We start from the raw sequence: 23,087 nt of genomic DNA, 5'->3' as shown, positions 1-23,087 counted from the left end.
AGTGGAATCAAAGGAAGCCAGGAACCCAGCTGGAGGGCCTGGAAGAGATGGCCCGAGAGGTCCTGTGGAAGGAGCGGGGAGGCTGCGCGGGGCTGCGAATGCTCTGTGCCTGGTACAGCCTGGTCTGCACAGGCTGGAAGTGTGGTGAGCAGCCCACTCCAGGATGAGGGCTGTATTAGCAGTAATTGATGGCCGGGCTTTTTAATGGAGCTTATCATTTCACAGCAACAGATGTCAGGTTCTAATAAATAACATGTTCTCTCTGACCTACGCAATTTGGAGAGGATGCCTGGATGCCAGGCAGATCTGGATTCCTCCCCGCCTCTGTTGCTCTCTCTTCTGAAAGAGAAAACAAACCAAATTCCTTGAAGATACTTTTCAAAATGATTCTCTGTGAGAGTTCAAAGATCCAAGAATTTCATAGTATTTATTTCCTTTATTTTTCTCCTCACAACTTCTCTCTCTTTAAAGCCTAGGAGGGATAGGTCAGCTTGTGAACACAGGAGCCCAGGGCGCGTGGGGGAGAGGAGGTTCGGCGCCCTTAGCCTTCCCCAGTTCCTCGGGAGGCACCATCACTGGTTCCTCTCCTGTCTTCTACGGGTGCTCTCATCCCCCAAGCGAGGCCGGCCTGGGCCTGGAAAATTCCCTCTTCTCTCTTGAGGGGAGTTCAGCTGAGATGAGGTTGGGAGTTTTTAAAGGGAACTATTCCTAGGAAACTCAAGGCAAAAAAAAAAAAAGAAGAAAAAAAGAAAGAAAACCTATGAATCATAGCAGCAGCTGGGCTTGCAGGCTCTGCCACTGAGGTCTGAGCTCCGATGGGCCCCCTGTGGCCGAGCTTTCTGGGAGCCCCAGCCTGGTTGCTCTGCCTAGCTCGGGGCTCTCCCTTCCATTCCCAGGACGCTTCCTGCCCAGAATGGCTCAGTTCTGCAGCTGCTCCCCTCGCAGAAAGGCTGTGAGGGTGAGCAGTCAGTGGCCACAAGCCTTACCTTCCTGGTCAACCCCTACCCCTGGGTGCCAGATGGGAGTTCCAAAAATACAGCTATAAAGGGGAGGGATGGGCGGGGGGGTTAGTGGTCCTGGGAGAGGGAGAGGGCTGCAAAGTCCCCGTCAGGGTTTTCCCTAACACAGAGCGATGACTGGATACCTGGGCCCCAAAGCTGGTTCAGTCAGCGTTCCCTCTGGCCAGCTTACCAAGCACAGGGACTGCAGAGAGAGGCCTGATGCCACAATTAAATCTTACCAGGAGATGTGAATAGGCTCACATTATAACCACTTATGCTTCAAGATCACCCTTCCCCCCACCAGCCCTACCCTGGTCTCTAAAGAGTTCTCAGGCCTCAGGGCTCCTGCAACCGTACTGTGAAGTGCCCTCTTAGGACTGGGATTTCCACGCTGTGCTCCATGGCATCCCAGAGGGGCCCCGGAGGCCATAGTAAGGGAAGGGATGAGGGGCACATCAGGTGGGGACATCTAACCCCCTTCTTCTGAGGAGAGAAGATCTGTTTTTACCTGTTTTACTTAGAGGGTTAATGCATAAGACTGGATTGAAGCATTTAGCAGCTAATGAGAAGTTTGAAGGAAACAGTGTCTTTGGGAATACTAAGGTATGAACGATGAAAAATAATTGAAATAGCCCAGAATGTACAATTTTTAAAAATTAGTGAAAGAGCAAGTTATTCTGCAAAGACAGCAGAATGACAAATAATAGAAGTATGCACGGTGAAGAGCCACATATGGGAAATTAGGGATTGCTTTGGGAGTATCTCGATAAGTTTCTAAATAAGAAAATAACATCTCTTTCTGACATGGAGTGAAGAGGGGAAACAACAAAATGTTTTAGAAGGTTCATGATGAATTGCTTGCATGTGTTGACCGAGAAGCTATTTTTCGAAGTATTCCATTTATATAATGGATTTAATGTGTGACAAGCCACTGCAGTAGGTGGTTTTAGGGTTCAATGCTGCTCTGAGAACGTACTCAGGCCTCTAGGATCAACCTAATGCTTTATACAATGAAACTCAGGGAAAGCTCACTTCACCTATTCATAGATTTATCAAACTAGAAAGGATTATAAAAAATTATCTGATTCATTCATTTAGACAGAGCTAAAGCTATGTATAAGACACCAAGGTAGGTAACGAGCAGGTTCAGTTTTTTTTTTTAAGTGATAGTTCGTTTTATGCAGATTATACAGTTGAAGGATGGAGTTTTTCCACCTTTCAAACTGGCTATACTGGCACCAAGAAGACACAACCATAGGGGACAGCAGCCATGGATGGAGCAGCCTAGAACTTAAGAATCTCTGGCCAAGTCACTGAGGTTTGAGGGACTGTTTACTCGGTTGCATGCGTAGCTAGCAATGCTGACTCTGCCATCTTTTAATTAAAAATCTCTGTTTTCCCTCCAGGTATGATGACGCTGAATTCTAACATTTACTGAATGCCTATGACATGCCAGATCCTATGCTGGACAATTCACCTACATTACCCTCTGTAGTAGGCAGAATTCTAAGATAGCTCCTAAGATTCCTCACCCCCTGGTGTACACTCCCTGTATAATCCCCAGGACTGTGAAAAATGATGAATTTCATTCCTGTAAGTGGGTTATGTTACATGGAACCAATGGATGACTTTAAGGAAGGGAGATTAACTGGTAGGCCTGACCTAATCAAATGAACCCTTTAAATCAGAGACTAGATGTCAGTGACACAGAAGTCAGAAGTTGGAAACATGAGTGTTTGATGTACTACTGCAAGCTTGATGATGGAGGGGCCCACGTGGCAGGGAATGGCCTCCACCTGACAGCCAGCAAGGAAGCAGGGACCTCAGTCTTACAACCACAAGGATCTGAACTCTGCCAACAACCTGAATGAGCTTGGAAGAGGCCCTGGGCCTCCGATGTGGTAACGGCCCCAGCCAACACTTTGATTTTAGTCTTTTGGGACCCTAAACAGAGAAGCCAGGAAAGTTCTGTTGGATCCACAGAGAGTGTGAGATAATAATTTGTGCTGTTTTAAGATATAAAATTTGCGGAATCAACAATAGAAAATCACACACCCCATTTGATATTCTAAACTAGCTTCACTATTTTATAGATAAGGAGAGAGATTCAGACTATGAATTTGCCTAAAGTCACACAGCTAGTGATAGCAGAGACAGGCTTAAACCCAACTCTCTCTTGACTTTAGGGTCAGTGCTCTTAACTTCCACATGCATTTCCTCTCTGTATTTATGTTACTCAAATGCCAGGCCTCTGAGGAGGGGGGCTCAGACAAGTGGTAAAGAGAATGGGAAACTTTATCTGCCTGGGTGTGGACGTGCAGAAAGCCAGAATAAAATGGAGCATAATTTTTCTTTCTTTTCTAAAATTCTTTAGACATCAACTGACTATTAAAAGCCAAAGTAATAACAATGTATTGTGGGATTCATAATATATGAAGAAGTGAAACATCTGAACATAATAGCACAAGAGAATTACATTGTTTTAGGTTTCTACATTATACTTGAACTGTTGTAATATTAATTCATGGTAGACTGAGATAAATTAAGAATATATTTTAGTGTGTTAATAACTAAAATATGATACACAGAGCTATAACTAAAAGACCAATAGAAGAGAGAATGGTATACTAAAAAATACTCAAATAAATCAAATGGAAGATTTGGAAGGGAAGAACAAAGGGAGAAAGAACAGGGGAAATTAAACAACAAATAGTAAGAAGACAGACTTATACCCAACCAGCTCATTAATTATATGAAATATAAATGAATGAAATTCTCCAATTAAAAGGCAGAGATTATCAGACTAGATTTTAAAAACCAAGTTACAAAAGGTTTCCTTGACATATAAAGGCAGACATAGGATGAAAGCAAAAGGATGAAATGAAGACGCAGATGTAGAGAATGGACTTGAGGACACGGGGAGGGGGACGGGTAAGATGGGATGAAGTGACAGAGTGGCATGGACTTATATATACTACCAAAATAGATAGCTAGTGGGAAGCAGCCGCATAGCACAGGGAGATCAGATCGGTGCTTTGTGACCGATCTGTGGGATAGGGAGGGTGGGCGGGAGACGCAAGAGGAAGGAGCTATGGGGATATATGTATATGTATAGCTGATTCACTTTGTTGTAAAGCAGAAACTAACACACCATTGTAAAGCAATTATACTCCAATAAAGATGTTAAAAAATAAAAATTAAACATTAAAAAAGAAAAAGAAAGCTGGTGTAACTATATTAATATCAGACAAAGCAGAATTTAAGTGAAGCAGTATTATCAGAAATAGCGAGAATCATTTCATAATGATAGAATGGCCGATTTATCAAGAAGACATAACAAGTCCAAATATGTATGTACTTAAATAACAAAACTTCAAAATGCAAAAAGCAAAAAATGACAGAACTAAAAGGAGAAATAGACAAATACAAAATCATAGGTGGAAATTTTACCACCTCCTTTCAGTAACTGTTATAATAATAAACACAAAAAATAATAGTAAGGATATAGAAGACTTGAGTAACACTAACAAGTAATTTGACTTAATATGTATATAGAACACTATATCCCAGAACTGCAGGACACACATTCTTTTCAAGTTCACATGAACTATATCAAGATGGACTATATGTTGGGCCATAAAACAAGTCTCAACGAATTTCAAAGGATTAAAATCATACAGATTATAATCTCTGACCAAAACAGAAATTAAACATCAGTAACAATAAAACATCTAGAAAAATCCCCAAACACTTGAAATTCAAGCAGCACAATTATAAATAACTCACAAAGGAATCACAAAGGAAATTAAAATTTTTTTCTAACAAAATGATAATGGAAAAGACATACAGATGGCCAAGAAGCACATGAAAAGCTGCTCAACATCACTAATTATTAGAGAAATGCAAATCAAAACTACAATGAGGTATCACCTCACACCAGTTAGAATGGGCATCATCAGAAAATCTACAAACAACAAATGCTGGAGAGGGTGTGGAGAAAAGGGAACCCTCTTGCACTGTTGGTGGGAATGTAAATTAATACAGCTAATCTGGAGAACAGTATGGAGGTTCCTTAAAAATCTAAAAATAGAATTACCATATGATCCAGCAATCCCACTATTGGGCATATACCCAGAGAAAACCATAATTCAGAAAGACACATGCACCCCAATGTTCACTGCAGCATTATTTACAATAGCCAGGTCATGGAAGAAACCTAAATGCCCATCGACGGATGAATGGATAAAGAAGATGTGGTACATATATACAATGGAATATTACTCAGCCATAAAAAGAAATGAAATTGGGTCATTTGCTGAGACGTGGATGGATCTAGAGACTGTCATACAGAGTGAAGTAAGTCAGAAAGAGAAAAACAAATATCGTATATTAACGCATATATGTGGAACCTAGAAAAATGGTACAGATGAACTGGTTTGCAGGGCAGAAATAGAGACACAGATGTAGAGAACAAACGTATGGACACCAAGGGGGGAAAGCGGCGGGGGGTGGTGGTGGTGGTGGGATGAATTGGGAGATTGGGATTGACATGTATACACTGATGGGTATAAAATGGATGGCTAATAAGAACCTGCTGTATAAAAACAAAAAACAAACCAAAAAACATATCAAATTTTGTGGGATACAACTAAAGCAAACTTTAGAGAGAAATTTATATCTTTAAAGGCTTATATTAAAAACGAAGAAAAGGGGCTTCCCTGGTGGTGCAGTGGTTGAGAGTCCGCCTGCCAATGCAGGGGACACGGGTTCGTGCCCCGGTCTGGGAAGATCCCACATGCCGTGGAGCAGCTGGGCCGTGAGCCATGGCCGCTGAGCCTGCGCGTCCGGAGCCTGTGCTCCGCAACGAGAGAGGCCACAACAGTGAGAGATGCGCGTACCACAAAAAAAAAAGAGAAAGGATTAAAATCAATGATCTAAGCTTCTATTTTGAAAAAATTGAAAAAGAAGAGGAAATTAAACTGAAAATAAATTGAAGGAAATAATAAAGATAAAAGCATAGATTAATAAAATGGAAAACAAACCATGGATAAAATCAACAAAGTAAAAGCTTGTTTCTTTGAGAAGATTAGAAAAATTGATAAACCCCTAGGTAGACTGTTTTAAAAAAAAAAGGGAGAGGAAAAAGATACAAATTTTCACTGTAAGGAATAGAAGAAGTTATATCACTATAGCCCCCGTAGATATTAAAAGGAAAATAAGACAATATTATAAACAATTCTATGCCAATCCATTCAACGACTTAAATATGATGGATAAATTTCTTTAAAAAAACCCACAACTTGCTACAACTAACACAGGAAGAAATTTTTAAAAATCTGAATATCCCTATATTTAGTATAGACATTGAATTTTTTTCCCCACAAATAAACTCTACTAAACATTTAGAAAAAAATAATGCCAAACCTACATAAACTCTTTCAGAAAACAGATAAGGAAGGAAAACTTGCCAATTCATTTTATAAAGCCAGTGTAGTGCTATTATCAAAGTCTAACAAGGACAACACAAGAAAGGAAATTTCAGACTACTATCATCCATGAACACAGATGTAAAACTTTTAACATAATTTTAGCAAATCAAATCTAATAATATAAAAAAGGATAAAATATCATGACTCAGAAGGGTTTATTTATCCCTGGAATGCAAGGTTGGTCTAACAGTCAAAACCTAATTAACGTAATTCACCACTCTAATAGAAAAAGAAAAGCCACAGGATCATGTCAATAGAGGCAGAAAAAGCATTCTACGGAATTCAACACTCACTCATGATAAAAACTCTTAGCAAAGTAGGAATATAAGGGAATTTCTTCAATCTGCTAAAGACATCTATGTAAAACCTACAGCTAACATCTATTTTAATGTGGAAATATAAGGCCAGATGTCTGCTCACAGCACTTGTGTACAACACTGGACTAGAGGTCCCAGTCAGTGCAAGTAGGTTAAAAAAAAAACAAAACGAAAGAAACTAAAAAATGTAAAGATTTAAACACTAGAAAGAAAGAAGTAAAGCTGTTAACAGATGATATGACTATTTATGTAAAAAATTCTAAGAAATCTATAAAAAAGCTACTAGAACTTAGTAGGATTGTAAATTTAGAAATGTCACAGTACACAAGGTCAATATAGAGAAATCATTTCTATTTCTATATACTAGCAACAACTGGAAAATAAAATCTGAAAAGCTATCAGTCACAATAAAAGCAAAAACATTAAAAAATATCCAAGACTTCTACACTGAAATCTTAAGACATTTCTGAGGTAAATTACAGAAGATTTAAATAAAACCATGTTTACTGATAGGAAGAATTCGGTATTATTAAAATGTCGATTCTTCCCTTGTTGACCTACAGATTCAGTGCCGTCCCAATCAAAATCTCAGCAGGCTTTTCTTTTGCAGGTTGGGGTTGGAAGTGGCAAACTGATTCTAAAACGTATACAGAAAAGAAAAGGACCTAGGACAGTCAAAACAATCTTTAAAAAGAATAAAGTTGGAGAATTTACGTTTCCTGATTCTAAGAACCATTGGTATTGGTATATAAACTGAAAAATAGATAGATGAAATAGAATATCCAGAAATAGACCCACTCATATATGGTCTATTTATTTATTTGTTTGTTTGCGGTACGCGGGCCTCTCACTGTTGTGGCCTCTCCCGTTGCGGAGCACAGGCTCCGGATGCGCAGGCTCAGCAGCCATGGCTCACAGGCCCAGCCCCTCCATGGCATGTGGGATCTTCCCAGACCGGGGTACGAACCCGTGTCCCCTGCATTGGCAGGCGGACTCTCAACCATTGTGCCACCAGAGAAGCCCTGGTCTATTTATTTTGACAAAGGCATGAAGGTAATTCAACGGGGAAAGAAAGGTTTTTTCAACAAATGTTGCTTAAATTAACCTGGAGATATATAAACAAAAAAATTAACTTTAGCCTCTACCTCATACCATACCCCCAAATTAATGTGAGATGGGTCATAGACCTAAATGTCAAACCAAAACCAAACCTCCTAGAGAAAGACATAGGAGAATCTCTTCATGACCCTGTGGAAGCTAAATAATTATGAGGATACAAAAATATTAACATAAAAATAAAACACTGATAGGGTTTCCCTGGTGGCGCAGTGGTTAAGAATCCTCCTGCCAATGCAGGGGTCACAGGTTCAAGCCCTGGTCCGGGAAGATCCCACATGCAGTGGAGCAACTAAGCCCGTGCACCACAACTACTGAGCCTGCTCTCCAGAGCCAGCGAGCCACAACTCCTGAAGCCTGGGCGCCTAGAGCCCATGCTCTGCAACAAGAGAAGCCACTGCAATGAGAAGCCCACGCACCACAATGAAGAGTAGCCCCCGCTCACCACAACTACAGAAAGCCCGTGTGCAGCAACAAAGACCCAACGCAGCCAAAAATAAATAAATTAAATAAATAAATTAAAAAAAAACTAAAGCACTGATAAAATTGATTTAATTAAAAATAGAAAATTTCTGCTCAGCAAAAGATACTGTTAAGAATATGAAGAGTTGTGGAGAGAGGTAGACGAGTTGAATCCTGGTCTGCGGGGAGGCTGCCGGCTCCGTCGCAGACTACAGACCTCTCTGGGTCTCAGCTGCCAAAGATCCTGTCCGGTAGGTGAGTGGCTCACTTTGAGGGAAAGGCTTCTGGGATCGAGGCTTCTTCATGGCCGCTCAGATCGCCAGTGGTCAGGGCTGCTCTCTGTGCGGAGGACGGCGTCCAATGAGCGCAGTTTATTCGAAGAACTAGCCGGACATGAGTGGCTGTCGAGTATTCATCGGGAGGCTAAATCCAGCGGCCCGGGAGAAAGACGTGGAAAGATTCTTCAAGGGGTATGGATGAATACGAGATATTGATCTGAAAAGAGGCTTCGGTTTTGTGGAATTTGAGGATCCCAGGAATGCAGATGATGCCGTATATGAACTTGATGGAAAAGAACTCTGCAGTGAAAGGGTTACAATTGAACATGCTAGGGCTCAGTCTCGAGGCGGACGACGTAGAGGACGCTACTCAGACCGTTTTAGTAGTTGCAGACCTTGAAATGACAGATGAAATGCTCCACCTGTAAGAACAGAAAATCGGCTTATAGTTGAGGATTTATCTTCAAGAGTCAGCTGCCAGTCTATCTGTGCCGTTGGCCTTATGACGAGGAGTGCCTGTGGGTTATCCTAATCGTTGTCTTGGTCACTCTTGGTTGGGCCTGGTTGACTTTGCCAGTCAGCTCCTACAGTGATCAGTTGGCCACCTCTAGATCTGTGTTTGCCGGTCTAGACGTAATTGGTGCACTTCCTTGAAGTGCCAGGTTGCAGTGATCCCAGAGCGTTGATAACGTGATCTGATCCCTAAGTTGAGAGCCGTCTTCCTGTAACGCTTCCGTATAAGAGGTCCTGGTCAAAGAGTTCAAAGATACGAAATTAGGTGGTCGTTGGAATCCTGATCGCAGTAAAGTGGTCCTTGGTAACTACACAAGAGTAGAACATGTCTGCATCCGCCAGTAGTCTGCTAACAGGGAGGGCTGTGCGATTAAAGGCTTCCCTCGATTGGGTGGTGTCCTTCAAGTGGGTGGTGAAGAGCCGGTTGGGCATATGTCATAAAGGTTTCTCTGACCGATTAATGGTTTGCTGCTTGACTAGCCTAGGGAAATAATAATAAAGGATCTCAAAGGTTTCATGAGACAAGCTGGGGAAGTAACCTTTGCGGACGCACATCGACCTAAATTAAATGAAGGGGTAGTTGAGTTTGCCTCTTATGGTGACTTAAAGAATGCTTTCTGGAAAAAAAATAAGTGGGAGAAAAATCAAATTAATTGAAGGCAGCAAAAGGCACAGTAGGTCACGAAGCAGGTCTTATTCCCGGACCAGGAGTTCGTTGAGGTCTCGTAGCCAGCCGATCTCGTTCCTGGAGTCGCAAGTCTTACAGCCGGTCCAGGAGCCGGAGCCGGAGCAAGTCCCGTTCTGTTAGTAGGTCTCCTGTGCCTGAGAAGAGCCAGAAACGTGGTTCTTCAAGTAGATCTAAGTCTCCAGCATCTGTGGATCGCCAGAGGTCCAGGTCCAGGGCCCGGTCCCGGTCCCGGTCAAGGTCCAGATCAGTTGACAGTGGCAATTAAACTGTAAATAACTTGCCTTGGGGGCCTTTTTAAAAAAAAATTTTTTTCCCCCAAACCATACTTGCTAAAAATTCTGGTAAGTATGTGCTTTTCTGTGGGGGTGGGATTTGGAGGCGGGTTGGGTTGGGTTGGGCTGGGTATCTTTGTAGATGTGGACCACCAGGGGTTGTTGAAAACTAATTGTATTCAATGTTTTTGATAAGCCTTCTGCTCACATTTTTGTGAATGTCTGAAGTATACAGTTTGTGTATATTGACAGAGCTTTTTATAACTAAAGCAAATTTAATTTTTTTGTACTAGAAAAATGCATACGTTTTACTTCCTGGTTATTCAAATATGTTAATACAGAATTAGTTTAATGCCTCACTTAAACTAATTAATAGCTTTGGACACTTAAAAGAGCTCTAAATTTGCTTGTACATAAAGGCTTAATTTGAGTTTTCCTTGTTAGGGTCAAGGGTGTCCGTCCACCCACCCTTTAACAGCTGTCTGGCAAAGACGTTAAAGCAGCTGTTTGTTATTTGATAATAAAAGATTATAAAACTGAAAAAAAAAAGAATATGAAAAGGCAAGCCGTAGACTAGGAGAAAATATCTCTAATACATATTTCTGGCAAATATATAAAGAACTTTTAAAACTCAATAATAAATAGACCAACAACCTGATTAAAAATAGGCAAAATTTGAACAGACCCTTCACAAAAGAAAACATACCAATAAGCACATGAAAATATGCTCATCATTAATCATCAGGAAATCAAAATTAAAAACACAATGCTATATCACTTCATCCCCTATAGAACAGCTAAAATTAAAAAGACTGATAATACCAAGTGTTGGAGAGGATACGGAACAACCGGAACCCAGCATATTGCCGGTGGGAGTATAAACTGGTAGGACTTCGAAAAAGGTTGTCAGTTTCTTATAAAGTTAATCATACACATACTCCCAGGTATCTACCCACAGAATTGAAAACATATGTCTATTACAAAGCTTATATAAAAGTTCATACCAGCTCTATTCATAAAAATCCCCAAATTGGAAACAACCTAAATATAATATGCAGATGAATGGATTAGTACGTTATAGTATATTCATATAATGAAATATTGCTCAGCAGTAAAAAAAGGAATGCCCTAACAGATAACTCTAAAATAATTATGTTGAATATAAAAGACACAAAAGAGTACAATCGGTATTATTCCATTTATTAGAAGTATCTAGAAGAGGAAAAACTAAGACATGGTGATAGAAATCAGACAGCGTTGTCTTGGGGGTGAGGAGACTAATTGGAAAGGGGTAGAAGGTAACTTTGTCAAAACTCCATCAAAAGATACACTTAGGGACTTCCCTGGTGGTCCAGTGGGTAAGACTCTGCATTTCCAATGCAGGAGCCCGAGTTCGATTCCTTGTTGGGGAACCAAATCCCACATGCATGCTGCAACTAAGAGTCCGCATACCGCAACTGTGAGCCCACCTGCTGCAACTAAAAAGCAAAGATCCCTCATGCCGCAATGAAGATCCCGCATGCTGCAACTAAGACCCAGTGCAGCCATAAATAAATAAATAAATAATTGTTTTAAAAAAAGATACACTTAAATCTGTCCACTTCATTGTATGTAAATTATAAGTGTATGTAAATTACACGACAATAAATATCTTTAAAAGATATATGCAAAACCCTTGCCTTCAAAGGACTCACAGGTCCACTAAGGAAATGAGATACATACAAAGACGTGAAAAAATCAAAGAACAATACAAAAGAGATTTCAAAGCAGTATATGACCAACAGTCAACCAAAACTGGAAAGACGGGAGAGAGCTGCCTGCAAGTTAGCATGGATGGGAAAACCATAAGGAAGAATGTGGAAGGAAGGGTAGACCTGCCGGAGCAGAAAGACAGCAGGAGGAGGGCAGTGGGCACAGGCACCGTGGGACACAGCAGAAGCTAAACCCAACGGTCTTTCACATGTCCACCCACTGACTGACCCTTCATTTCAAGCCCATCAGTAGGGAGGTGTACAGTCTTGTTTTACACGATGAAGCTCAGGAAGGTTAATAGCCCTGCCAGAGGCCACAGAGCTTATAGATTAGAACTTGTGATAGGAACTGGGGCACACATGACCCTGAAGCCTGTGCTCACCCAGCAGAGGGTAATTTACTTGTGAGGACAGAATTTGCTGAACAGCCACGAGCAAGAAGTACATGTCATAGGAAGAGCCCTGGCCAGAAAGTGTCCTTTCTGAATTCACATGCTTAGAATTTTGTTCTACAGGAGGGAATAAACAGCTGACTCCACTCAAGGGGCTCTAGCGCTGTTCATAAACCGTGAGAGTGTTTATGTCCTGGGCAGAGCTCTCCAAGTGAATTATAGCCTTTTACGCACTGTGTACATACAATATTTTCAGCAGGGGGTGTAAGGAATGCTGCAGCTGACCTTTCTCTCTTTCTGTCCTGTCTGTCCACCTTCTACTGCAGGACAGTTCTCTGGTTGTGCTTATCCATTACCTGGCCTTCTGACACAGCTCAGGGAAGTTACTCAGGTCAATTTAAGAAGGAGCTTTTAAACTATTTCTTCTTCCTAGCATGAGCTGCTGGCTTTCTCTTTTATTACATTTAAAATGGATCCATCTTCACTACAGTAGAAAGCAGACTTTTTTAACATTACTTCGGATGTTTTCTTTAGGCTGGTAAAGTAAAGCAAATGTCTCTTGCAACTCTGAACCAATCTGTTAAGATAAACAGGCTTCACTTATGATATTCCTATACTGAAATCATAGGCTTGTGGTCTGCAACTCCTTAAAGACTCAATTCATACATTCTAAAATGTCTACTTAAGAAGCGCGCGTGTGTGTGTATATGGACGCACGGACACACACACACACACCGAGATAGCTTTGCCATGGAAACCACAAAAACACATCTGGTTCAGACTCCACAGCACATGCCACAAATAACAGCCCATCTTCTAAGGGCAGATCCTATGTATACACAGGGAAATCCCGGAGAATTAAACAACTGCAATCCCTCAAATGTAAAACTTACATCATAATCCCCCTTTTCAAGGTTATTTCAAGATAAGTCAGTCTTACTCATTGTTATTAGTTATATTTGCATATGTTTGTTATTTTCCTAAAATAGAACTTCAGACTTGGGCATCACAGACAAAAAGGAATGCAGGGAGGACGGGCACACTAAAGGTTCAGGTAACAACAGCTCTGGATTCCACATGTGAATCTGGGGAGGTCTGGATTTCTAGAGAAAGCTACTCTGTCATTATTTACAAGAGCCCCAACCCTGCTATGAGTGAAGGCCTTGTACTACAGAAAGTATAGATGCCAGTGGGTACCTGGGGATGGAAATAGGACCCAGGGAGGGGAAGGAAAGAGCAAGAAGTCCTACTAATCAAGAGCATTCTAGGTCTGAAAGGCCAGGTTTTACTAGTAGGTACTTTAAAACCGTCACACGTTTGATATGATAAAGGCTTTGGTCTCTCCTGTTGGGCTATAAATTCCATGAAGACATGGACAATTTCTAATTTATTTATCATTGTATCCCCAGCAAGGGGCACATTGCCTGGATCATGGTAGATGCTCAGTAAATACTGGATGAGCAATAAGGAGGATGCTGAATTGATATTCTTCATTTCTGTGATTCTTTGGATCTGATCATCCTTCAGCTGGGATCACAGGTGTGAGCACATGGCTGTACGGAGTGATAAAGTAATAACCACCTGCCACTCTTATGATTTACTTTTGCAAACTATGGTGTTGATCCACTGTTGCTTCAATCTAGGAAGGCCATGGCTCGTGAAGACTGGTGTTCCAGATACTAAAGTCTTACCTATAAAAAACTCTCTGCATTTACACTTACGTATTCCATATGACTGGTGAAAGCTTTCTACAGAGAGATTCATGTGCAATAGTTGTATCTCTAAATTCCAAGCTCCAGCTGACTTCAACCTTTATCAAATTCCCAACTTATTTCCATAAGTATTTTAACAGTCCTAAGCTATTTGTGTAGCCATTTATTCAATCAAAGAAGACATAGGCCCTTCTTTGGGTAATGGCTGCAGAGATGCAATGGGATATATAATTCACTCTGTTCCTTCAAAGACATTATAGTTCCATATGAAAAACTAGGTACTGGATCCATGTGTTGACTACTAGGCAAAAATTCTATTTGTTTACTGTCAGCTGAAGTTTTCCATTAAAAAAAAAAGAAAGTAGCTGCCAATATTTTCTTCATCGACACCAGTTACTCCTTAACTCCAATTTCTACCTAGTACTTATTCTCTAATCTAAGTAGAAAGGTAGAGGGACTTCCCTGGTGGTCCATTGGTGAAGAATCCGCCTTACAATGCAGGGGACGCGGGTTGGATCCCTGGTCAGGGAGCTAACATCCCACATGCCGCGGGGCAGCTAAACCTGTGTGCCACAACTACTGAACTCGCGCTTCTCAGCTAGAGAGCCTGAGTGCCACAAACTACAGAGCCCAAGTGCTCTGGAACCTGCTTGCCACAGCTACAGAGGCCACATGCCCTGGAGCCTGCGTGCCACAACTAGAGAAGAGAAAACCCTCGTGCCACAACTCTAGAGAAGCCCGCGCACCACAACGAAGAGCCTGCGCGCTGCAACTAAGACCCAACGCAGCCAAACATAAATAAATCTTAAAAAAAGAAATAAAATAAATAGAAAGGTAGATTTCAGAAAAATCATATAACCCATTTAAAAAGAAAAAAAGGCAATCTACCTGAGGAGGCTAGATGAGGAGTTGGCTAACTTTTTCTATAAAGGGCCAAATAGCAAGTATTTTTCGCTTTCCAGGCCATATGTGGTCTGTTTCAACTACTCATTCTGCTATGGTTGCATGAAAGCAGCCATAGAAAATAAGTTTAAAAATGGGTGTGGCTGTTTCAATAAAATTTTATTTACAAAAACAGGCACAGGGCAGGATTTAGCCTCCAGGCAGTAGCTTGCCCAACTCCTGGACTAGATAAACAAAATGTTTCTATTTGCAAGAAATAACAATTGATTCACTTACTTTGCTCTTTTGGCCATTTCATTTCCATCCCATCTGGGGCTGTATGGATAATTTTTCTGGGCCTGGGAATAAAGCTGTCCACTGTTGGTAAAGTGATAGACGGACTGGAATGTGAGAGTCGGCTGGTCTCGAGGAAAAAACAGGGGCAGGTCAACTGCAAAGACAGAAGAAAGGAAAAGAAAGTTAGGGCTTAAATGCCTTTTAATACACTTTTTGGGCTAAACCTGAATGTTGGGTACAAGACTATTTGAACCACAAGTACTGGTTGAGGCTTAGGTAAGAGGTATGGAGAGAGAGACCAAGAAATACAAGGTGCCTTCCCTGTCTTCATGGAGTTTACAATCTAGGTAGAGAGGCAAATCACCCATAAATAGAAATTCAACCAATATGAGGCCTGATGTGCAGGTGCTGAAGGAAGACTAGGAAATGGTTACAGAAGCTGGCCACCCCCAGCCACCTGACCTGCTGTGGCACTTACCTTGTTCACTATTCCATAGAGGAGTTACTTGTATATGTGCTTTAAGTCTCCATTATATCAGAAACTCCTCAAAGGTTAGGCACTGTCTTCCTCATCTAGAATTCGATGGAGGAGGTGGGATGGAGACCATCTTTAAAGAATGGATTTGGAAAGGGGATCAAGACGGCAAGTGATAATCTTTCTTTTTTATAGGATACGGCACCTGGGCCACCAGAAAAAAGAAAAACGTTATCACTTACTTCCAGTCAAGCAGTGAATTTTGATACTCAGCAGTTTTACATTTTTCCATATGTGTTACCATATATATCTCCTAAACCAGTAGGAGCTCCTTAATGGAATGCAACAGGGACTACAGTTGTCTACTGCTGTAGTATAGACTGATTCTAATATTTGCTGTTAACAAGTATTATGTGCTTTATTTGTTCATTTTGGGATCCTTTAACTCAATTTTTAAAAATAAAATGACTTCCTTTAGTTGCGGCATGCGGGATCTTCAGTTGTGGCATGCATGCGGAATCTAGTTCCCCAACCAGGGATCGAACCCGGGCACCCTGCATTGGGAGCGTGGAGTCTTAACCACTGGACCACCAGGGATCCTGCATGCTGCAACTAAAGATCCTACACGTAGCAATGAAGATCCCGTGTGCTGCAACTAAGACCTGGCGCAGCCAAATAAATAATTAATTTAAAAAAAATGACTTCCTGCTTTCAGTTGAGGCAAACCATCATTAAAAATGCAGACTGTTTCAATGGCACATTCCTCAAGGCATATAATATGTATTTTTGTGAATGTTACCTACTTGAAGGACACAGAATAGGCACGTTAATTTATTACAAAAAATAATAAGAAAAATGTGTATAGACTTTTATAGCTTGTCAGAGTACCTTTATATACTTTATCTGATTTGATACTTATAACTCCTTGAAGCAGACATTATTTTTACCAGCAGCATTTAACAGATGAACAGACTCCGAGAGGTTTATTAACTTTCTCAGGCCATAGCTACGCAGACACAGGACTCAAGTCTAGTCCTATGATTTAAATCCTAAGCTCCTTCTACTGGTCACATTGCCACCTGCTCACAACATACTCACTACGTCAAAATGACAATTTAGTAAGCTAAAGTCTCCACTGTGAAGGATCTATCGGGTTCAACTTTTCGGCTCCATGAGGCAAATACATGACAGAAAAATACATACTAGATAGTTATACATGTATCACCATGGCAGTTAGGGTGACATTTGACTTGGATTAGGCCCACTAAGTACCCAAAATGATTTCTTGAAGGAAGTTAGACTTGCAGCAAACTTAAAAAACTGTCCAGTTGGTAAGGCCTCTTAGACGTCTAAGTATATCTGACTCTGACTCAGTGCTGCAGGGGGTTTCTGACAAATGAATCACACCACGACCAAAGAAAAGTGGCAAGATTTTGAATGCCCACTCTTTAATCACATTTTCCAAGTGCCTCAATGCAGTTTCAATACATGTCTATTGGTGCCAAAGCAAAGATTCGGTAACATATAGGAATAATACAAAACATGAAAAACAGAGCAATTCAAATGATAAGTCATTGCATTCAGAAAACCCTTTGGAATCCCTTCGTCTTACAGAGCTTCATCTGTAATGTCTTCAGTCTTTTGGGGTTTTTTTTTGTTTTTTCTTTCTTTTTTTTTTTTTTTTTTTTTTTTTCACCATGGCAGTTAGGGTGACATTTGACTTGGATTAGGCCCACTAAGTACCCAAAATGATTTCTTGAAGGAAGTTAGACTTGCAGCAAACTTAAAAAACTGTCCAGTTGGTAAGGCCTCTTAGACGTCTAAGTATATCTGACTCTGACTCAGTGCTGCAGGGGGTTTCTGACAAATGAATCACACCACGACCAAAGAAAAGTGGCAAGATTTTGAATGCCCACTCTTTAATCACATTTTCCAAGTGCCTCAATGCAGTTTCAATACATGTCTATTGGTGCCAAAGCAAAGATTCGGTAACATATAGGAATAATACAAAACATGAAAAACAGAGCAATTCAAATGATAAGTCATTGCATTCAGAAAACCCTTTGGAATCCCTTCGTCTTACAGAGCTTCATCTGTAATGTCTTCAGTCTTTTGGGGTTTTTTTTTTTTTTTTTTTTTTTTTTTTTTTTTTTTTTTTTTTTTACATTTTCTTGGCTGCACCATGCGGCATGTGGGATCTTAGTTCTCCGACCAGGGATCGAACCCGCACCCCTTGGATTGGAAGCGTGGAGTCTTAGCCACTGGACCACCAGGGAAGTCCCGTCTTCAGTCACTTTGAATAAATATCGTTTTCTAAAATTGTTTATCTCTTTTCTGATTACTCATTTCATTTCCTCTGATTAATTTTAGAAAAATGCCTATTCACATATTCTTTCCTTTGATTTCAACTATGTTTATACTGTATATAAGTTTCCACACATTAAAATGAGATTCAGATTAACCCCCAAAGCAATAGCAATAGCACTGGTGAAGTGTTTAACATGCAAGCTTCCCTTCAAAACAGCAATAATTTCAAATAATAAAATTCAATGGCAATAATATACAAATTCAAAGTAAGTACAGTCACCATTTAGTATCCCAGTAATACAGATAATACCATAGGCTTCATGATTCTCAAGCTACCAGCTTTTTGGAGCTTTGAAATGCATTATATTTTTTGTTCCTGTTATTTTGTTTTCTAGAAAATGAGTTGCTGGAAGCTTTTTTGAAGCCAATATTAAAATTCAAACACAGTGGCTACAGGGGGCACAGTGGCTGTAGGGGGGGCAGGACTGGTCAGAGTCCTTCAAAGGTAAAAATCGGTAATCCACATATTAATTCACATATGAGCAAATAAAATTAGAAAAATATAAATATCTTGCTCAGCTTAACTAGGGTATTTCCTGCCTGGATCAGTCAGCAGTCACTAAAAGGATGGCTTCTTTAAAAATGTTCTATGCATGAGAAGGAGTGAATAAATAAACTATTTATGAGAAATACTTTGCATTTTTCTTAGAAGAATGATTTGAATGGTACAAATTAGTCAAAATTTTTAAAAAACTAAAACTTGTTTTCCTTATCCCCGAATGTTTCTGACACTTCAGATTTTGCCTATAGGCTAAGTCATGATTTTCTGATGCATAGTAAAATAATGACTGGTGGGCCTTCAAACAGCTAACTTGCTTTATGGAACTCCCAAGGTTCTAAGCAGTTTGGGCTCGTCATCTCAGCCATATCAAATCTGAACATTTTAACATTTGCTTCCTTAGAACCCAACCTGTCTACTAGCTCGGGTTTGATTCCCAGAGTAGAACCATTCCATTTGGTTCAGTTACTCACTGTCAGTATAATGTTCTCAACTGCTTCCTATTTCCTTCTTTCTGTACACAGAGACTGAATTTTGGTCAGCTCTCGAGTCACAGAAGGCATGGTCCCCACTTGTTCAGTATAATTTCAATAACCATTTCTGAAGCATTACTTTCTTCAAGAACTTGTCGAAACAAGTCACATCCAAACACTGCTAATTCTGCTCAACCTGGGCATTTCACAGGCGTCACTCACAGGGCTCTGACACCCTGGCAGAAGGCAGGAATAATTAAGTTCTGCACCAGCTTGCCTCATGCTGGACAGTGGCTGCAGTAACAGGTTCCACTGGTCACAGTCCCAGAGCTGGTGGTGCAGCTTTGAGAGGGAGCTGAACGCACTGATAAACTCTGCTGCCTCTCTCTTAAACCATGCTGAAGTTCCAACAGTTTTACCTTCTCTAGTAAATAAGCGTAACTGCCCCTATGTGCTCATCCTTGCACCAGAAGAAGACTTCATTAGTTTTATCTAAGTTCATAAGACTCTCTAAAAACTGCTCACTTCCCCCAAAACCTCAACAGTGGAAAAGTGACACTGAACAGCCAGAAGAAATGCCACACTATGTATCCGATCCACAGGACAGCTGCCAGATACTCACTCAACATTTCAGGCATAGTTCTAACAAGTGTGATCATATGGTTTTTCCAGAAAAAAAAAAAATCTAATTATGGCAAGATTAGGGCAAGGGACATTAACAGTAAGTAGTGATAATTAGCAGTCTGGCATAAAGCAAGGAGAGAGAATACTAAATAAAAGCAGACTTAGGAAATCAAAAAGCAGCCGAGTCTGGAGTGATTCAGTGTAGGAGCAAAAAGCTCGACCATCCCTCAAGCTATAACCATACATAGTGACATTCACGCCCAGTCTTGGTAATATGGCCAACACTCTTGGTTACCTACCCAACAGCCATTCTCCACCCTTCTTTTTTACGGGCAGAGCCCTCCTCCCACCCCATAGTCGGAGAGTGCTGGGTATTCACTCCCTCAGACTTCCCATAAAACCAAGGTATTGGCAGAACTCAGTCCTGCCAATGGGACCTGAGGGGAAGTTGGCCAGGGGTCTTCTGAGAAATATTTTCCTTTCTAATTAAAGACACATGTACGGAGAAGCCCCCATTTCATTCTTGCCTAGATCTTATCATGTGAGATCTTGGGACTTGGAGCTGTGCACCCATCTCATGACCGTGAGCTTTTGGAAAGTCAGCCTGACATCACTGAGCTGAGAATTCATCATTCTCTGGTACTGCCCAGCTCTGAATTTCTTGTTATGTGAGACGATTACAAGCCCTAACTATTTAAACCTATTTAATCAGGTCTTCTCAGACCTGCAGTCAAAGGCAACTAAAGGAAATGTTATTGCTCGCAGCTTCTGTTCAAGGAGGCAGGATAATTGTATAATCTATTTCAGAAACATTTCCACCAAGCATGGTTAAAAACATTCAAGGCTCATAAATTGGAAAGTTTTAGCTGTCTGGAAAATTCAGTTATGTGGGACAGTTCAATCCTTGAAAATGCCAAACAAACGAGGGGTTAACCATAATTGCTTCCCTGGGAGTCACATCATCAAATATTTTCGTCATTATTCACAAGTCAGCCATTATTTCATTTCTCCAAACCTTCCAAACTCTATATTCTTGTGTTCTTGGGTTAGCAGGGAAGATGCTCATGGAGTCACTCTGTGGTGGTGATGGTCCCATTGCCACTTCCAGTCCTCTCAGGCCCCTCTGGTTCCTCGAAGCCTCATTAGGAGATAGTTTTAACCCCACGTTGAATGGCTGTACACTTCCCTTCCAAAGATGATTCCCACTGAGGTCACTTCTTCCTAAAGGCAGTTTGTACACGTCTCATTCCCAGGCTGCCCCCACAGTGGGCACATAACCAATTAGGGAAGCTGCCATTTATTTACTGACCACCCCTGATCTTACTAACCACACGCTAAACCTCTGAGACACACAGATTCTAACCACTAGAAAGTTAAATACCATACATTGCCTACAGGAAATATAAAAGTCAAGTTTTCCAATTCAGAAGTGTCCCTACTCAAGGCATTAAAACTCAAATGGTGTCTCCTTTTACTATCACTGCCTTACATTTAAGTGACCAAGGAGACCAAATATTAACCACATTTTATTAAACTGGTTTCAATTTTTCACTATCTTTTAGTGATCTGATCATGTAAACAGATTACCTTTGGGGTTTTACTAGTATTACCAAACTAAAGCCTGAAGTTTCTTGAATTTTGCTGTAAATGCTAAAAATCCTAATATGGGAGGTGACAGCACGGTATGATGGAAAAAGGTACCTACAGCCTTTGGAGTCAGATAAAAAGGGGTTCAATTCCTAGCCTCATTCATTTATTAGCAGTGAGACCATAGGCAAAATATTTCATCTCTTTGAATCTTGATTTTCTCATCTGCAAAATGAGGATAATAATTCTTATAGCATTGTTGAAAGAACTGAACAAAAAAAGAGCAGGTACTAAATAAACATTCCTTCTCTCCCCCTACTCATCCTTTTCCTTAGTTTGTATTTTTTTTTTTTAATCTGGCTTTATACACTCTTCCATATATGTGAAATTTCTAACTACAGCATAAATTTTCAGTGTTTAATTTTAACTATTTTGATGGATATCTTTCTAAACTTTGTACAGACTTTCACATCTCAGTAAATATAACATACTGAAAATAATTTAGCCTTTTCTCGATGACAGAGAACACATGAAAAGAACATTATACACAAGAGTCTCAAGTGTTGAGAAGACTTCGTTTGCTTTTTCACAAATAATTCCTACCAGATCCCCCAAACCACCCTCTGTTAAAGAGTCGATGTGCCTTTACTGTGGTACCGAGGTCCCCAGGGCTACTGGGATGTGCATGCTGCTTGCCCCTGACCACGAACTTTCTCTATTTATTTCTGTTGCCTTTTCCTAGCCAGCTCTCTTTCCTTTGCCACTTCTCACCAAGGCCAACTCGGTCTCAATATGGTCTCTCTTTCTTGCCTCTTCTCTTTGCCTTTTGTCTCCTTCATCCCGCATGTATCTCAGCTTCTGAAGAGTCAGGTACGGCAGACTATCCATCCCTAGGACCAGGACCTGGCGTGGATCACGGGCTGCACGATATGAAGAGATGCTGTGTGAGCTCGGGGTCGCTTTCCTCAGGCACTGTTCTGAGTTCAGAGACTGTCTCCTCCTCTTCCTTCTCTTGCTGTTGTTTGTTTCCTTCCGAGTTTACAGCTGCCCCAGACAGGTGAAGTTATACGAAATCCGGCCTCTGCTTACATTGTGTTTAGCATTTGCTTTTGAGGTACTTTCTATCAACAGAAACAAATTAATCATTCCAACACCCAATGAGCCAATCAAATAAAACTGTAAGAAGAATCTCAACATGAAAGGGATGCCATAGCATTGGCCCAGGAAGAGCCAGGTTCTTGCACCTGCCCGCACAAACGAACCCAGGCTGAATTAGCTAGGCTTCTCCCGCCACGAGCTCAGAGGTTCTCAATTGGATGTGAGCATCGGCAACACCCTGGAATTAACGTTGCAGATGCCTGGGCCCCACCTCAGACCTCTGGTTCCTGAAAATGCACCTAAGTGACTCTGATATGCCTCGCCAGGTAGGAATCACTGCAAAGACTGAGCACTCCTAAGGATCGGGGCCATGAATGAGCACTTAGCACACAGCATGACACATTGCTAAATGCTTGTTGAACTAAAGGAAAGGAGCATTTAAGGGAAATGCAAAATTAAAGCCTCAAGGAGATTCCACTTCATACCCATTAGATTGGCAAAGATTTTAAATCCCAGCAATCCTCAACTGTTGTCAAGGAAGTGGAACACTGGGATTTCTCGTCACTGATGATGCAAATGTCAATTTCTATAACCTCTCGTACAGTAAAAGCGAAGCTGTACATACTTCATAACTCAGCATTCCTACTCCTAAAATACTGCCGCATGCGCATAAGAAGGTAGTTAGGAGAAGGTTTGCTGTAGCAATGTTTGTGATAACAAAAATTGGAAACATCTTCAAAGGTCCATCAACTGGAGACTGTGGTACATTCCTCAATGGAATACCTTATAGCTGT

At 40.9% G+C, this 23,087-nt stretch overlaps 1 protein-coding gene and 1 pseudogene across 3 annotated transcripts in view; one reads left to right on the top strand and one right to left on the bottom strand.

The window, feature by feature from the left end:
• BABAM2 (BRISC and BRCA1 A complex member 2) overlaps positions 1-23,087 on the bottom strand; it is a 441,510-nt gene that overhangs the window by 26,298 nt on the left and 392,125 nt on the right. For 2 of the 3 annotated variants that reach the window (XM_007470863.1, XM_007470864.1), the window contains exon 11: positions 15,171-15,324. In XM_007470863.1, coding sequence (XP_007470925.1) covers positions 15,171-15,324 — 154 coding nt within the window. Of the gene's footprint in view, positions 1-267; positions 340-15,170; positions 15,325-23,087 lie in introns of all 3 variants that reach the window. The other variant, XM_007470862.1, reaches the window with a different exon arrangement.
• LOC103078824 (serine/arginine-rich splicing factor 5-like) lies at positions 8,779-10,129 on the top strand (annotated as a pseudogene).

This window comes from Lipotes vexillifer, unplaced genomic scaffold (genome assembly GCF_000442215.2).
Source record: "Lipotes vexillifer unplaced genomic scaffold, Lipotes_vexillifer_v1.1 scaffold717, whole genome shotgun sequence".
Classification (NCBI taxonomy): domain Eukaryota; kingdom Metazoa; phylum Chordata; class Mammalia; order Artiodactyla; family Lipotidae; genus Lipotes; species Lipotes vexillifer.
Note: the sequence above shows the minus strand (reverse complement) of the source record. Positions and strands in the feature narration are given on the sequence as shown.